This window comes from Cornus florida, unplaced genomic scaffold (genome assembly GCF_030987335.1).
Source record: "Cornus florida cultivar Cherokee Brave unplaced genomic scaffold, ASM3098733v1 CherokeeBrave_3.0.0_Hap2_Chr05, whole genome shotgun sequence".
NCBI classification, from domain to species: domain Eukaryota; kingdom Viridiplantae; phylum Streptophyta; class Magnoliopsida; order Cornales; family Cornaceae; genus Cornus; species Cornus florida.
In genome coordinates, this window is record NW_026775575.1 from 98,933,715 (window position 1) to 98,952,020 (window position 18,306).

The 18,306-nt window shown below is 36.8% G+C and overlaps 1 protein-coding gene across 2 annotated transcripts; it reads left to right on the plus strand.

Annotated features, from left to right (window-relative positions):
- Window positions 1-1,597: 1,597 nt before the first annotated feature.
- LOC132307895 (DEAD-box ATP-dependent RNA helicase 8-like) lies at window positions 1,598-18,250 on the plus strand. Of its 2 annotated transcripts, none has more exons than XM_059805772.1 (10): window positions 1,598-2,140; window positions 5,009-5,069; window positions 10,719-10,953; window positions 15,489-15,727; window positions 16,094-16,345; window positions 16,422-16,602; window positions 17,290-17,378; window positions 17,457-17,530; window positions 17,641-17,748; window positions 17,899-18,250. In XM_059805772.1, exons 1-9 carry the CDS (start codon window positions 1,878-1,880, stop codon window positions 17,717-17,719), a joined length of 1,473 nt encoding a protein of 490 aa, XP_059661755.1. In that variant the 5' UTR covers window positions 1,598-1,877; the 3' UTR covers window positions 17,720-17,748; window positions 17,899-18,250. The 2 variants fall into 2 exon arrangements, with proteins under 2 accessions (XP_059661755.1, XP_059661754.1); XM_059805771.1 differs by having other exon boundaries at window positions 1,599-2,140; window positions 17,641-17,763.
- The last annotated feature ends 56 nt before the right edge of the window (window positions 18,251-18,306 follow it).

Genomic DNA, 18,306 nt, shown 5'->3' on the forward strand with positions numbered 1-18,306 from the left:
CGAAATGACAAAACTGCCTTTCTAAGTTAATTGAAAATTGAAAATTTATAATATTATTGTAAGATTATAAAAATACCCTTGAGTTGGTGGGTCTACTATTTATCTCCATCTTCCTTTGATTTTAAGCACCAGAAACCCATATTCATCTCCATCTTCCTTTGATTTAGATTTAGAGCATTCTGATTGTAATTGTTGTTTGATCTGTTTGTGTTGACTTGTTTGGTTGAAAAGAAAAATTGAACACGGGGGAAATTTGTGTGAAAATATAGCATTGTAGGTAGTTTTATTCGCATAAAATTAGAGAGATTCTACAAACACATATATATACACTGGACTTGGTGTGTGAATTTACATTCTTGCATATGTATGGGAAGAATTCTCCTTCAACACACTTAAACTCATCCACACTGAATTCTCGTCAATCGGACACTACTCCTCGACCTCGTCGGCGATTAGAGCCATATCCAACTCTCTCGCTGACCAAACATCCGTTGCCATTGTCGACGACGACGTAATTCTGATCAACTAGATCTCGCCGTTCACTCTCAACTGTTGCGACGATCGCAGCGGCCATCACGACTCTCTCGGCCAGGGACCAGATGGCTTAACGACTCTCTCTCGGTCAATCTTTGCCGGACGGTGTCGAAAGAGACCACAAGGACATACAGAGACTCATCTACGAGTTCGCCGGTGCACATGAATTCTTAGTCGGCGACTTCGCAAGCGTCGAATTAGTGGCTCTAGTGGCTCTCGAGGTTGATTCTTCAGCGAAGCGTCAGCGATGTTCGCGACAGCGTTCAAGGCATTCAGGTTTCCAATGATTCGATGATCGCCGTGGGGCTCACCTTGTTTCTTTCTTTTCTGGACCAATACGACATCGTCCTCTATCGGCGAACCCATTTTAGAAACGCCGGCGATAAGAATTGTCGGAATTTCAATCGGAATCGGTGAGTTGGGGTGTCCTTCGGCGGCGAATATTCAGGCGGAGACAGAGTCCGATCAATTTGGGGTGTTTCTAGCTACTTACAAGAGGAGCAAACAGAGGGAAAATGTTGCCGGAGTCGCACAAAGAGGTCCAAATCAAAATTTTTACTTGACTGGGTTAGTGATTGTGGCAACGCCGCCGTAGAAGGAAGTGTTCACAACAATATTTTGGTTCTTCCTGTTGCAACTCATTGGAGTCGGTGTCGATGGAGAGGATGATGGCGCCCCAATCGGTGCCATAGAGCCGAAGTTCAGAATGATCAAAGTCTGGGACTTTGATCTGTAAGGGAAGATACATCTGCACAATTTTGAAATTTAACCCAAAAAATAGAAATTAGATTTATAAGTTTTAAATTTATAATTAACTTAGAAGGGTAATTTTGTCATTTCGAGACAATTTGATGAATTTTGTTAGTTTAGAGGATTGTTTAATTTTACTGGGGCATTTTGAACCAAAAAATTAGTACATGGGTTATGTGATTTTTCCCCTATGAAAAGAGGACTTTAAAATTTTACAGTTGCACACAATAACAACCTTTTGATTGGCCACTCATCAATCTGAAAAGCGAGGCCTTCTTAACAAAAAAAAAAAAAGTAGTGTTGAATTCTGACGAAACTAAAGCGTGTGTGTGCGAAGAAGAGAGTAACATAACATAAAACTCCATTATTTACTGCTAAAATAATCTCTGCAATCGAACTGACCAAACCACTGGTGAGCTTTGGATCCTTAAATTTTCTTTCAACATATTAGGGTTTACAAAAATCTCCAAACAAATCCCCAAATTCCAAATGTCGTTAGCCTGCCCTTTTTAGGTTCCCTCCAACACAAACTCGCTCTCTATATATTTGTTGTAATTGAACGATCTTAGAGGGTAGTGGTGCTGATACTTCTGATGAATACGCGAGGAAGGTATCCTCCTGGGATCGGTAATGGTCGCGGTGGTGGTGGTGGTGGGAATGTTTACTCAAACCCTAACTTTCATACTCGAAACCCTCATCACCCTCATCATCACACGCAACAACACAACGTCCAGAGAAATGTGCAGAGTCAACAACAACAACAACAACAACAATGGCTGAGAAGGGACGTCATCGCTACTGATTCTACTGTTAATCAAGTTGACAAAACACTGCAATACGAGCCGGCTGATTTGAGGTATGCTACTCAAGCCCTAGGTTTTTTTTTTTTTTTTTTGGGGGGGGGGGGGCATTTTATTGTCATTTTTCAATGTTTTAATTTGCAAGCACATATTGATATGCATGATTGTGGGGAATAGATGGACACGGTAAAACCTAATTTTCCTACAATAGAAAACTCGGCAGAAATTATACAATTGATTGAAGATGAGTGAATACTCTGAAAATGTTTGTTCCATCAGAATATTGCTAGTTCTAAGTGAAAATATGGGTATAGTCCAGTAGTGTACTTACGAGAAAAAGTGCTCTGATCCGATGCTATGCTCTGTGTTGACTTCAATTTCATCAATATTTGGGCATTTAAATCTCATTTGCTGGTATTTTCTGAAATTTGTAGCTTTCAAAGTTGTCTGATTTTTTTTTTTTTTTTTTTTTTTTTTTCCATTAAAACTTTATACTGGTTTATCTTCATTAATTTTACTTTTTAGTTTGACCAAGTCTGGAATCAGTATTAGATTTGATGTCTAAAACCTTGCTTACATTTCCAGCTTTGACTCTGTTATTCTACATGGATGTAGAGTGTCTAGATATAACTGTCCTAAGACTTAAGAAACATATTTGAAGTTGAGTGAAATCATAGTTGGTAGTAAAGTTTATGTATATTTTTAATTTAATAGTATTTATTTCACTTCCTTAGCCGATCAGGGTCTAAACTTGCAATGGTATAGGCTGTCGGAACAGCTAAGTTATTTCTGTGTAGAATAGGTGGAGAAATCCTAGTCACCATATATGCCAAGTTCGTGGTTTTTAGTACTGCGACATCATTAATTGGTGAGTCTATTGCTTATGAAAGGAATGTGAACATTTATTGAATCAAACAAGATGCAGCTGCCGCTGCTGATGAAAGTCCTATTTTGGGCTGGTTATAGAGCTTTCCCTTACCTTTGGTAGCGGACCTCAGGATAAGAGGTGAGAGTAGATGGTCACCTCCCCCACGAGTGTAACATAATGCGTGCCAGATAGCATGCAAAATAGAATCGTTTCTCATTCTTTTGTCTGCAGTTCATTGGTACTAAAAGTTCTGTACATAGGTTCCCTTGCCTTTGTAAGGAACTGTTGTGCATTAATTTATCATGATCCAGAAATGCATGATTCTTATTAATGCCCCTTGCATGTTCGTCAAAATATAAACTCCTGTTTTTTTAAAATTTCTTTGAGAGATATCAAATAAAGCATGAAGTTTTCTTTTATCCAAGGGTGAATGGATCAAGCAAGAGCCGAGTATTGATGAGTTTGGGCTCGGCTTGAGCTCTGCCAAAGAATTGTGGGTCCTTTTCTTGCTTGGCTAGCCATGGCATTCCACAGATCACCTTAAAAGCATGATGGATATATATTTGTTGCTGGTTTAGGGATCCACGAATTGGCTTTTTGTCTTGCTGGTCATACAATCGGAAACAGTCTCTCCATGAGGAGGTACTGACCACCCTCAAACCCTGCAATGGCGGGAGTCTCGTGCACTGGCCTATCCTTTATTATTATTTTTTTTCCCCTTCTTGCTGGTCAAACAAATTACTAGGAGCAATACCAAATGCCAATTTAGGTGGCTATATTTTTTTAGTGTAGAACTAAGAATGGAAGATAAGTTATAGCGTCTTAAATACTGATTTTAAAAACCACTTTCTGATTAAAAGTATTCTCTTTACCTCGTAGCAGGTCATTATTATACTCTGGCCTTTTCCCAAATTTGAAAATCTTGAGATGACTTTAAACACCATTCAGTTTAATATACATGCTTGCATCTTGTTGTTTCCTTTTGGAATTACAAAGAGTACAAAATATACATGCTTGCATATTGACCAAGCTGAATGCATGTCATACTGAGCTTGAATTGACTCAACAACCTGCAAACTCAGCTAAGCAAGGCTAAAGAACAAACTTGAGTTGGCTGTTACTCATCTTAGCTTGAGCTGCTTGGTTCAATTGGCAGCTCTAGTTTCAATAAATTCACTCCCAGGAAAGACTGGCATTTTAGAAGTTCCATGCGAGCCGTGCTTCTTGATGCTATGATCTCCTTCGAGGTTGGAGTGCTTCATACCTTCATTTGTGATTCACTGTAGAAATTCTTGACAGAATTTGCATCCTTCAAAATCTTTCATTACTGAATGCTGAATGATTTTTTTTAAAATTGGCACTCTATTTTCCTATAAGACTCAGGCTATGAGTCCTTTAGGCAATGTTAGGAACTCAAAAGCCAGAGAGGAAATGGAAGAAATTGTTGAGAATTTATATCATTTTTTTGTTGTTCTGAGAAACTGTGAAAAATATTTGGAAGAGAGAACAGATAGAACTTTTTAACTTTTAGGAAGCCACATTTATCTATATAGTAGTTAGGAAACCTGGGAAAACCTGTGACGAAGGGAATAAAAAATAAAAATCCGTAAATGGATATATATATATATATATATATATATATATATATATTAATTTTACTTTCCCTTACTCATTCTGAGAATAAAAGGGAGTCTTATGTTTTGGTACGGCAATTGTCATGATAGGGTTCTTCTTACCACCCGCTAGTACCTGTACATCCCCTTTAGAAATCCCCTAGTGCTGAAGTCTTGGTTGTAAATATTACCTTGTATTGCAGACAGTAGCATTCAGGGGTTTTCATAAACAATGCTACATTTTCAGTCATCACTCTGCCACTGATGTACATGAACTTTTTCATGCTTGATTATCACTTTTGCATTTGTTTTAATTATTTCTGTAACTAATGCTGGTATGTGCTTGGAAGCATCTTTATGCCATTTAAATAATAATTGTTGCAAATGAAAATATTTTATTATACTCTTGAACTAAGTATTTCTTTCTCTTGGTTTTGACACAGCTCCCAAGACTGGAAGGCACGGTTAAAAATGCCACCACCTGACACTCGTTACAGGACAGAGGTATAGACGAAAATTATAGTATTGCATATATGCTTTAGCCTTGTTTTATTATTATCACGTACATGCCTATATGGTATTTCATTTCTTTTAATCTTCATCTAATTCTCATTGATCCTCAGACATCCATATTGTAATTGTTAGAAAAAATAAATATTAAAGTTTCACCCTTTCTAGTACCTTAAGCTTTTTAGATTAGATGGTGGTTAATATGGTATCAGAGTAGGCGAGGTCCTGAGTTGACACCTCACTGTCACCTTGATAATTAAAATTGAAACATGTGTTGGACCAAAAGAAGGCTACACGTGAGGGGGCGCGTTAGAGGATATAAATATTAAAGTTACACCCTCTCTGATAGCTTAAGCTTTTAGTGTAGATGGTGGTTAACAATAATATTCATAATCTACTTATTTAAATGGTATATGTACAAGAGACAAATTAATTGTTATACATAGGTTGACCTATATTATGAAACTTCCATTGGTATTCATGTTAAATATATTAATGAGAGATTGTTTCAGTGTCTATTAAGGAAAATTGATTTATTCTTATACGAGTCAATAACAATGGAATACCCACAACTATTGAACTTACAGTAAAGGTCTGTTTACGGGCTGAGCTTGTCCAAGTTCTATACTTTTCTTCATCTGTGCAGTAAATAATATATGATGTTTTAGTAACAGAGCTTTTTAAATGCATGAACACTAAAGCCTTGAATATGCATGCTTCAACCATCTTGTGCTTTAGTTTCTCTGTAGCCTTTATCATAGTATTATGATGGATCAAGTACCTTATAAGTGGTATAACTATTATCAATAGTGCCTTGTTGCAATCGTTATGACCCTTTGGTTGCAAATTAATGCGCTTTAAGTTTCGAAAGGCTTCTTCTGCCCCTTGAAGGTGGCCTCTTTCTCTCTCTCTTCCTTCTCAGTTCTCCCTTTAGTAGTTGTTATATTTTTATCTATTATATTAACATTAAGTGGAAAAACTAGATATTATCTGTAACGCCTGGGGCCTATGCACCAAAATCCATTGTTATGACAGAGGCTTAAATTCTTCGTGTGATATGACCCATAATGTGAGGCCTTTGTGAGGTAGCCTCATGGCTGTGTATGGTGGCTGCCTCGTGGTTCAGAATGTATATCCTTGTATTCATTATAGAATATGATTGTTTTCTTATTTCCAATATGATTAAAATAAAATTTTCCATTTTATTAGAATATATTTTTTTAATAAGTAAAATGTATTAGAAAGCGTTCAAAAGGGGAACGCGTCCCAAGAGCTGTACACAAACCAGAAAAAAGAAAGTGGAAAAAACCTAAGAGCTCAAAGAGCCCAAAAAATCCACAATTTCCACAATAGATGGATAATTTCTCCCCCAGCCCAAACAAAAAAGGGTACAAATAATAGAAAATTTCAACGCCCCAATGGAGGACTTCTGTCCATCAAAAGATCTTCTATTCCTCTCTTTCCAAAGACTCCACCAAACACAAAGGGGAGTCACCCTCCAAAAATCTCTAGCATGCACCCCCACCCATTGGCCCCTCCAAATGTCCTTCAACTCCCTAGTGGTCCGGGGCATGGCCCAATGGACACCAAACAGACCAAAAATAAGACTCCAACAGTCATGGGCCACAGGACAATGCAGCAGAAGGTGATTTACGGAATCTCCATCAATCATGCAAAGACAGCACCGATTGATAATGATATGTCTTATCTTCCTCAAATTGTCCAAAGTTAGAATCTTAACCCAAGCTGCGATCCACACAAAAAAGGCTACCCTAAGAGGTGCCTTTGACAGCCACACCGTCTTCCACGGGAATGTAGTACTATGAAACCCAAAGAGACAGAAAAGGAAGGACCGGACCTGAAACATCCCCTGCGCAGAAGGCACCCAAGTCGAGGAATCTGCGCCAGTGCCTTCCATCGCCTGTCTATACAAGAGAGCCGAAAAACCAGTGACATCATCCAACTCCCAATCCTGAAAGGATCGCCGAAACTGCACATCCCAAGATAAACTATCGCTATGAAGACAATAGCAGTCAACAACCATAGCATGTTTGTCAACAACAATCCTGAACCGCCTTGGGAACAAAAGAGACAAAGGGCTATCCTCACACCAGGAATCCTCCCAAAACCGGACATCCCTTCCATCCCGAACTCTAAATCTAATACGTTTAGAGAAGTCATCCCATCCCTTCCCGATGGAACGCCACCCCCCCACACTGACAGCAGACCTGACTGGCCTAGCTGACCACCCCCCTCTCCTCCCCAAAGCGACACGAAATGACCTTCCTCCATAATCTATGTCTTTTGTTGCCGAACCTCCAAAGCCACTTGCCAAGGATATGAATATGATTGGAAGGAGAGGAATAGTAGAATGTTCGAAGGGCAAAAGTTGTCCACGACGATGCTGAGACTTCACATCATTCACTCTCTTCTCAATTACATGAAGAGGAAGTCCTATTCCTCTTATGATGATTTAATAATTTTTTTTTGGATTTTTTGGGGCCTTAGACCTCAGTTCCACTTTTGTATAAGGGACGCGTTCCCCTCTTGAACGCCTTTTTATTTAATTAGTACTTAAAAAAAAAAAAAAAAAAAAAAAAAAAAATTCCATTTTGAGTCTTTTGTTTGTTTAGATTAACATCAATAGTGTTTTAATGTAATTGCTAAAACTCTACTTGAGTTTTACAGTAAGGGTTGTTAGGAGGTATCATACTATCATTGTGAGAAGTTACAATTTTATGGTTTCTTTTTGGCTATTTCTGAATTGGGTAAATTACTCTAACCTCTCTTGAGGTTTGCCTTTATTACTTAGATTAAACTAGTGAATTTTTTTTTGTCAACCTCCCCTGAAGTTTGTTGGACTTTAGTCCGACACCCCCTGCCGTATGTTGACTGTTAACCAAGTTAAAAGTCAGCTAAAAAATAAATTGAATTACCTTAAATACCCTTATGTGATATGAAATGACAAAACTAACCTTATTAATCATTTAGAATGACCAAGTAAACCATGGTGTTTTGGACAAAAATATCCTTACCTATTTGCAGTTCATTACAAATAACTAATAATAATATTATTAAATTATTTAATACTAAATATATTATGTAATATTTTGATTTATATAATTTATCAAATTATATAAAATATATGTATTTAAAACACATTTATTATAATACTGACCCTGTATAAAATATATGTAATATATTAATAAAATTTCAACACAAAATTTATATAATTTTTAGATTTTATATACATCTGGTAAACATATATATTGTATTACACTCCCCCTTGCTCTCTCCTCGAACACCACCCTCGTTGCACACTTTCTCTCTCCACCGCCCCTCTTTCTCCACCATTCTCTCTCTATCTCTCTACAAATCAAGTACATAGAAGCATCGTCAAACCACATGTTGTTACCAGCATCACAAGTGCAGCTCTGATATAGCAGAAATTTCTCCTCCGCGGCAGCTTGTCGCGTCCTACGGTCTGTACATGTCGCTGTGTAATGTGATGATGACTTGAGTTGAAGATTAGGTGTGGCGTTGGGGTTGCGATTCGGACTGTGTTAATGATTTCAGGTTGATTCGCGTTGGGGACAGCTTGATTTGTGAAGTAATTTGTGGAGTTGTTGATTTATCATTGTTTTATTCAACTGCGTGGTCTACATTTTTGTTTCCTTCTTTAAACCTTATTCTGAGGCTGTTTATCGGTGAGAAATAAAAGGAAAGATTCATTATTATCTGATGCTTTGGTTTTGCAAGTAACGAAAATCTGAACTCAATTACCAAGGTACTGTGCTATTTTTGTTTTGAGTTAAGATTTACGATAGGAATTAAAGAGCAGAAATGTAGAACATGGAATTTTTATTCTTCTTTGCTCCAGTTTTCTGGGGAACGAGACAGTGGATTACGCCTTTTTTTGCAGAAAAGCCATGGTGGGTTTTATTAAAATTTCTTGTTTTGATTTTGATCTGTTACATTATTGATAGATTGTGTGAAGAAGAAGAGATATATTGGTTATAGAAACGATTAATTTGTTAGAAAAACCAAAATTTTCTGATTTTGATTTGTTAGAGTCGTATATATGTGTGTGTGTGTGTGTGTTTGTGTATATCCTAGTTAGTTAATACGTGTATTGTATGCATATAATTTGTGTATGTATGTACGAACTATCTAAAAACATGCCCGTCTGCTGTTCAGCCTGGAATAATATGGATAAATACTCGTATTATTGTTTACAGCCGTATGAAACTCAACTATACAGCTAACGTCTAAAAACGGCCTTCTAATACTCCAATAAAATTGTCGTAAATCTCTAGCTCTGTCTCCAATCAGTTCCTCTCTGTTTCAAACACTGTGTGTAGCTCTCCCAAAAGTCAGATCACCGTCAAAGTTGTAACCCATCAAGTTATCAAATAACAGAAGCTGAGAAAAATCATAAACAGCTGTGAATGAGGTGATGGTGATTGCCAATCATGAAGTCGAGGCGTGATGTGGTGAAGAGATTCTCCATCCATTTGAGCCCTCGCTTTAGTTACCACTGGTATAGAATAGGATTATTTTATACTCCGTATTTCATTTGTAGAGAAAGAAAGAGTTGTTTGCTATTCAAAGATTTGGGTGGATCCATTGTGTATTATATTATTTAATCATACTTTATTATATCATTATATTGTGTACAGAGTCTGTAAACCATTACTCTTGTTATGTTAAGCTGTTTTACGAAAAGCTAAATTGGTTAGCAACCAATACCTCTTCAGTCACATGGTTGGCCCCCTTTATTACCGCACTAAACCAATCACCTCCACCAATTCCTTGTAATCTTTTGTTCATATCTCGTGGTGAAATATTAATCCGTAGATCTTCAATTGTGGATTTCATTATCAATCCCGATGATTTTCAACTATTTGGGTCATTTCAAATATGTCCACCGTACACACTTCAAGCTTCAGAGGGTGTTTGGGGAATATGTGTACTCTTACTTGATTGTGGGAGGTATATAGAAATTGATATTTTTGCATGTTAGAAGATTATTGATGGATATTTATGCATTGATCTATAAAACTTGAGTAATTTTTCTGTGTCATTGGCCTATGGTAGATTGCTCTAAAGTTACGTGATTGAATTATGTGTAATGGATTTTTACATCGTGTTTTTTTAGGCTGTGGTGCTTTCTTAACTTTGCTTGCCATAAAACCTCCAATGGAATCTCAGCCAGTGCATCTTCCTTTTAGTTGCTAAAGACTGTCGTGTTTATAGCTTGTAATTAATATTGCTTTTAAGGATAACAGTTTCCAGACAAAATATTTGCCAAGGTCAATAGATAACATGCACACTAATTCAGGGATACACGCTCCAGCAATAAGGGATAGGGCTAAACTCATGGTTAGTTGGTAACCTCTTAAGTGGAATAACAGACAAATACTCGAAAGCTACTCTTATTCTGATTCTTTCTTCCTTTTATCCTTTATTTATTTTCTACTATCTTTTATTTCTTTTATTGAGACATCTACAATATGCTTCATGTTACTTTGTTTTTTATGTTTATGGATTGTGATTTCATACAAGTATCACTTAGTAGGAAACCGAATTAACTCTACTTCTCTGCATGTTCTATTTGGATTAAATTTTTTTGTTCTTATACAGGATGTCACTGCAACAAAAGGAAATGATTTTGAAGACTACTTCCTGCAACGAGAGCTGCTCATGGGAATATATGAGAAGGGGTTTGAAAAACCTTCTCCCATCCAGGAAGAAAGTATCCCAATTGCTTTGACTGGAAGTGATATTCTTGCCAGAGCTAAAAATGGCACTGGTAAAACAGCTGCATTTTGCATTCCTGCACTGGAAAAGATTGATCCAGATAACAATGTTATTCAAGGTATTTGTATTAACCATGTGATTGCTACCATGTATGTTTTGTATATATAGGAAGAATCAGGGCTATAAACGAGCCGAGCCGAGCTTTGGAGTGTTCGGGCTTGACTCATCAAACTCAAGGGAGTGTCCGAGCTCGGCTCATGTTTAGGGCTGTAAATCAACCAAGCTTTTGACGAACAGCTCGAGCTCGGCTCGCTAACAGCTCGGTTTGTGTTCGTTTGTTTAATAAATGAACCAAGCTCAAACAAAATTTTCAAGCTCGATTAATAAACGAGCCAAGCTCAAACACTCCCCTACTTGGCTCGTTTGTGTTCGTGAACAAAGCTTGTTAATGTGTTCGCAAGCAAATAAATAAATATAAATAAACACACATACTAATATATAGTTGAAAGTGAAAATCCATTTAATTTAATACATAATGTTCATTCATATATTAGGCCCATTATAAAGAAAAATATTAATTTAGTTTAGCTCTTAGGTCTTAGCCCAACTTTAGGCCCATAAAGGAATAAATCCACAAGCCCATATAGACACACACACATATAAACCCTAACCTAACCAAATCTCATTCCTCTTCTTTACCTCTTTCAATTACAGCGCCTCTCAGACAGACGCCTACCAGTTCTTTCTCACACACAGTTCTACTCTGTCTTGCACACACTCTTCTGTTCTCTTTCATAATCAAGACTCAAGAGGAGATGGAAACTGCATCATGATGATTTCGAGATCGGCTATATATAATTTTCTGGGAGATAACTGTAATATTGTTCTTTTTTTCTTGAATGCATCTGTGTGTAATGTGTGTGTGTGTATATTTCTGTGTAAACTTGTATATTCCGTAACATATATCTATGTATACACTCTGCTACTGATATGTTAAGGAGCTCAAAGCTTGGCTCGAATAGCTCGGGAACAATTCTGAGCCGGGCTCGAGCACTAATATCAGAGCTCGGCTCGAGCTCAAACATCTTTGCTGCACAGCCAAGCCGAGCTCGAACAGCCCACTACTCAGCTCGGCTTGGCTCATTTACAACCCTACTCGTGTTCGATCAAGCTCTTCCAAACAATGATTGAGTTCGGTTTGACAATGTTCGAATATAATCGAGCACGGATTGATTGTAAACAACAATATATGTATGCATATATAAGAGCAGAAAGGGGAGAGAGAAAGAGTTAGAAATTTGCAGTAACAGAGAAAAATGAAGAGATATTCAGTAACCTACCTGGAAATCAAAGCATACAATATGTGTATACATATATAAGAGCAGAAAGCATAGAAAGATGAGAGAAATTTGCAAAAACACAAAGAAAATGGAAAAGATATACAGTAACCTACAGGGAAATTAATTGCTTGCTATTGTGAAGGAGTGTTGTCGGTGTTTTGGTCGCCGACTGGTGGTTACCGGTTTGTGTTACGCATTGTAGGTACTGTCGATGTCTGATTCTGCTGCTTGGGAATGTGCAGGTTAGGTCGCGGGAATGTCTGACTGAAGAAGAGAATGATTGGCAATTTGGGTTATTTAGTTGCAAAATGGGCTGTGTCTGATGGTTAGATGGGCTGTGGCCATGGGCATGGGCATAGGCTGTTTTAAGTTTAATAGGGTTGAAATAAATAAACATAGTTGCGTTGGACTGGTTTGGGCAGGGTTTATTTATGAATATAATCGAAAATAAATGGTTTTTAGGAAACCCAATTTATGGGCTTGGACTCGTAGTTATAAAATTATATCTATTTTATATAACTATATATATATACACATATTCATGAGCTCAAAACGAGCCTATTAACGAGTTTGTTCACAGACTAACGAGTTGATATGGGGTGTGTTTGAGATTGGCTTGTTTATTAATCAAGCATCTAAAACTTGTTTGGGCTCGATTCATTTATTAATCAAATGAACATGAACCGAGCTCTTAGCGAGCCGAGCCCGAGCTATTCATCGAAAGCTTGGCTTGTTTGCAGCCCTAAGAAGAATAATGTTTTAGGCTCAACTTATATAAAAGATTGATAACTGGATATTTTTAATCCCCCCTAGAAAGAAAAGTTTGAAATGCATCATGGCTGTAACTGAGTAAATGGTGCTATGTAGGGTAGCAAAAATGTCTATACTAATTACATTAGTCCTGAAAAAATATGCACTGCAAAATGCATGTGGTTAACCCTTGTTTGGGCATTGATTTAGAAGATATTCTTCCCGTTTGTTGCTTTTTGTTTAAATTAACTGAGTAAAAGACCAAGTCAATTAATTAATGAATGAATAACTTGAAGAGAAACGAGTTCCACCTTTATTTTTTGACAACTTGGGTGGCTCGCTGAATAGAAGCAACTACTTGACTATATCGAAAGTACAAGCAAGCCTTAAATTTTGCTTCTAGCATTTGACTTTTCTAACAAGTAGATTGTTTGTTACTGATGCTTTGTGTTTTCAAGTTTAAATCTTTGAATGGCAGTGTTCGGATTTGAACTACCATTGACATGCATTATTGATTGTGGTTTTATTTTATTTTTATTTTTATTTTTTTATATTTCATATGTTGGATATATATAACGAGACAAAGACTCGAGTTTGTACCATATAAGTTAGATTTCTCTATATAAGTTTGAACTACCATGGTGCACGCTTTTGGCTGATGATAGATCTGTAAGACTAATTTAGATTATATGGAATGTAAATTTAATAAGTATTGAAATGTAATAATTGAAGTATAGAACCACAGCAGTCCAAGATCAAAGGGTTACTGAAATTAATCATTTTTGATACCTAGGATCTTTGATATAAGAAAAAAGGAGAAATAAATGATATATTACTAGCATGATTGAAGTAGGATGGACAAAATGGAGACAGGCTAGTGATATATTATGTGATAAAAATTCCAAAAAATTTAAAAGGAAAATTTTATAGGACAATCATTAGGCCAACTATCTTATACAAGGCAGAGTGTTGGAGATTGAAAAAAAAAAAAACCAAGACCAACGCATTCATGTAACTGAATGAGAATGTTGAGTTGAATGTTAGGAGAGTGACCAGAAGAGTTAAATTTACTAAGTAAAGTGTGAGAGGTTAGAAATAACGCCTATTAGTAATAAAGGCTTAAGTGGTGGTATGGACATGTAGCGGGTAGACCCACCATTGCACCGGTAAGAAAGGATATTGTATTTTTCATAAAAGGCAATAAGCAGTGAGACCAGCCAAACTAACATGGGATAAAGTAATTAAAAATGACTTTGGAAAAATTAAATATGAGTTACAGAGCGTGTAATGGGAATATAATGGAAGTCGAGAATTCATGTTGCTGACCCTATTCGTTTGGGATAAAGACAAGGATGATGATGATTATTATATCATATGCCCGAAATTTTTGTTATTATTATTTTTTTTCCTAGCTGGGACTCACACACACTGCCTCCTGAGGTTCGAACTCCTGACCTCCCTTTGGGAGGTAGGAGCCTTGTACCGCTAGGCCACAGGCCTGTTGGTGAAATTTTTGTTATTAGTGTGTTAATATTGGTTATTAAAATAATTTTAAGATTAAATGAAGATATAAGATATTCTGAATATAGATATGCACAATATTCGCGCACAACTCAATGTCCCCTTTAAGTAAGTAGAGAAGTGGTCATGGGAAGGGGAAAGTTTTATTAGGAACCCATAGTGGTAAGAGATAACTCATATTCGTATTGAGTTTAAGTATAGAGTTTTTTTAACCCTGCCTTTAACATGATCTAGCAAGCTCCTTGAGCATAAAGTGAACAGGGAAGATTTGCTACATTTGTATACCATATGGGAAGAAGTTTATAGATTTGACGCCATCAGAAGTTTCTTCACAATCAAATTGCATTTATTCATGTGACTATTCTACTTGGAAATGTAATAGCATAAAATGTAGGGTAATGCGCGATATTTATGTGCCTATCTAAAGTATAATTAACCTAGTGGTGAAATTCACATTAAAAATCATTTTTTTTTTTTGAACTTTTGAGGTATGCAAGCCCAATTTTATCATCCCTACCATCTGACAGTACAAACCTTTTAAATAGTGTTGAAAAATTCCTTTATTAGCGGCATAATTCATGTTATACACAACCTTCGTCTCCCCACCCATTTATATATTTATTTTATTTGATTTGATAAGTCTCCCTTTTACTGCTTTCAGGGGAGTAATTGACACATTGAAAATCTTCAATCTCAACTTCACCATCCAGGCTTCACTAAAACAACAAGGAGAAACCTCTTTTAGCCTTTTATTTTATTTTATTGTTCCCTTTACTGAGAATACTGATGTGCATGCATCAGATGCTACACATTAAAATGCTATTACCCAGTCCTGACTCCTGCTTATGTCTGTCAGTGGGTGGGGAAGACTCGAAACAGATTTAAATCTTTATATTTGCACACAGTGTCTGCTTTCATTCATTGACGATGTCAATCACATTGACAATGGTCTGTGGATTTAAGTTCACTATACTTGATGCAATATGATTTTTGCTATTATTTTCTTGCTTATTTATGATTTATGTTTTCAAAATAAATGCAGTTGTCATACTTGTACCCACTAGAGAGTTGGCTCTTCAGACATCACAAGTTTGTAAGGAACTTGGGAAGCATTTGAAGATTCAAGTCATGGTCACCACGGGGGGAACTAGTTTGAGGGATGATATCATGCGATTGTATCAACCTGTCCATTTGCTCGTTGGGACTCCTGGAAGAATACTAGATCTTTCCAGAAAAGGAATTTGCATTTTGAAAGATTGTATGATGCTTGTTATGGATGAGGTATCTTGACTGGTATATTTATATATCGTATCTGTTCATACTATGAGAATATTTATCTATCATGCCATATTTTTGCTTTATGTTTCTCCTGTTTTTACCCATTTTGTTGGATGAATATGGTTCAAAGCATTAATGAAGAAAATATACTTTGCCATGGAGCATTTAGCTCGGCAATCATTTTCTTTCAATTCACTGACTTGCAGTTACTGCTTTAAAGACGTCTTTTTTCTTTGGTCTGAGTTTCAATAATTCATTGTTGATAATTTCAGGAGTTCTATATAGCCATTTGCCATGGTTGAAAATTATTGCATGTGCTTTTTTATTGTCTTTGTGAGAGTTTTACATGCATGTCTTTACGTCTCACAGGCTGATAAGCTTTTGTCCCCGGAGTTTCAACCTTCAGTGGAGCAGTTGATACATTTTCTTCCTGAGAGTCGGCAAATTTTGATGTTTTCAGCTACATTTCCCGTGACTGTCAAAGATTTCAAAGACAGATTTTTGCAGAAACCTTATGTTATTAATCTCATGGATGAGCTTACTCTCAAGGGTATTACACAATATTATGCTTTTGTAGAAGAAAGACAGAAGCTTCACTGCCTGAACACTCTTTTCTCAAAGGTTTGACCACAACTGAAACATTTAATTACCAGTTCTTCTGTCTATGAATTTCATGCAATTGATTCTCTATTTACAGCTGCAAATCAACCAATCAATTATTTTCTGCAATTCTGTGAATCGGGTGGAATTGCTTGCCAAAAAAATTACAGAGCTGGGGTATTCTTGCTTTTATATTCATGCTAAGATGCTGCAAGATCACCGCAACAGGGTATTTCATGACTTTCGCAATGGTGCATGCAGAAATCTGGTTTGTACTGGTATGCTCTTGATCCCTTTTCCACCAGCTCTTTCAAATACAATTAAAAAAGAAGAGAACATTCTACCCAAGCCAATCGCACTGATATAAATACTCGTGAACATTGTATCCCTTTGCAACAAGAAAACATCCCCCTGAACATTCCAACAATTTAAAAACAATTACAATTTTAGACAACCAAACAATATAATGATATAAAAAACAAATATTTAATAATAATGGTACAGATTGGGCATTAGTTAGATCCGAGTTGCCTGTCACCTTTGTGACTTTGTCCATGATCAACCCAAATTGAATCGAGGTCAGGTTGAAAATTTTCCACCCAAGCCAACCTGAGTTATAAAAGAGTTGCCCAAGCCCACCCAAAGACGAGTTTAGGCTCAGGTTGGGTTGGACCCGACCACTTTGCAGCATACATAGGATAGTGGTCCCAGGAAAAGAGTACAGAAAAATCCAGTTCCTTGTGGCAAAAAAATCCATATGCACTGCAACAAGATTAAATAAACATATTGCCTGAGAGATACCCTTTAATTTGGTCAAGGTTGTTGGAATTTATTATGTGATTTTTACACTAGTCACGATTGTCCATTGTAGGAAAATAATACCGGATTATCTGATGCATTGCAAATGCTAAATTTCTTGAAGTTTTTTTTCCCTTATTTTTATTTTTTATTTTTTATGTTGACAGATCTGTTTACAAGGGGAATAGACATTCAAGCCGTCAATGTCGTCGTAAATTTTGATTTTCCTAGGAACGCAGAAACATATCTGCACAGGGTATGTTGAATTCATTCTTAAATTAGTGACAGTGTGGAGTGTTTTGTTCCTTAATGAGTTGTCAGTTTCTCCTCTCAGGTTGGCCGATCAGGGAGGTTTGGACACCTTGGTTTGGCTGTGAATCTAATCACTTATGAGGACCGCTTTAATTTGTATGTATCTGGTTACCCGACCTTTAGGAAGTGCAACTTCTCTGCTGGTTAGATATAGTATTGGTTCAGATTTTAGCCCTCCGTCACATAAATTTTGTGCTGTCTTTCAGGTACAGGATAGAGCAAGAGCTTGGAACTGAAATTAAACAAATTCCTCCCTTTATAGATCAATCTATTTACTGTAGGTGATCTGTGAGTAATCTTGCTGTTAGACAATGGTGAGTAAAAAAAAGGTAAAGCAAACATCTGTCAGCATTCTCTTGCTATAATGTGATTTATGTGTCTGGTATCCAAGGCTGCGAATGTACGGGGCTGTTGCATGCCATCATACGTAACCCTGTTCCCAATCTAAACAATCCTACTCACAGGGCTGATGTCGTACTTTATTTCCTACCCCCGGGAGGAGAGAGGAAGAAAACAAGTGGAACACAATCCAACGAGGCAACCATTTCAAGAATTACGGAGTCTTGAGAGAAAGATGGATATTATTCAGAGCACTTGGAGACTCGAATGCTGTTATTGAAGCTGTGTACTTAATGAAATGATGATGTCCTTTTTATTTTCCCTCCCTCCTCTCTTTTTCTCTGGTTTGATGATATTTTTAGGATTTCGGGATAATTGATGTTTGAAAGATATGCTTTTTGGATTCGTGCTCCGTGCAGTCAACATATTAAACTGGGTTTAGTTATTAGTGCTTTCAGAGATCTTATGTTTGGATTATCATCGGTGTTGCCCTTTTTCTCAGGTGTTTGATAGATCGGTTGGCTGGTTTGCAA

Coding starts and splice junctions, on each gene's coding strand:
- LOC132307895 (XM_059805772.1), top strand. CDS start 1,878: ATGAATACGCGAGGAAGGTATCCTCCTGGGATCGGTAATGGTCGCGGT. Junction 2,141..5,008: donor TACGAGCCGGCTGATTTGAG/GTATGCTACTCA, acceptor GTTTTGACACAG/CTCCCAAGACTGGAAGGCAC. Junction 16,346..16,421: donor TGAACACTCTTTTCTCAAAG/GTTTGACCACAA, acceptor CTCTATTTACAG/CTGCAAATCAACCAATCAAT.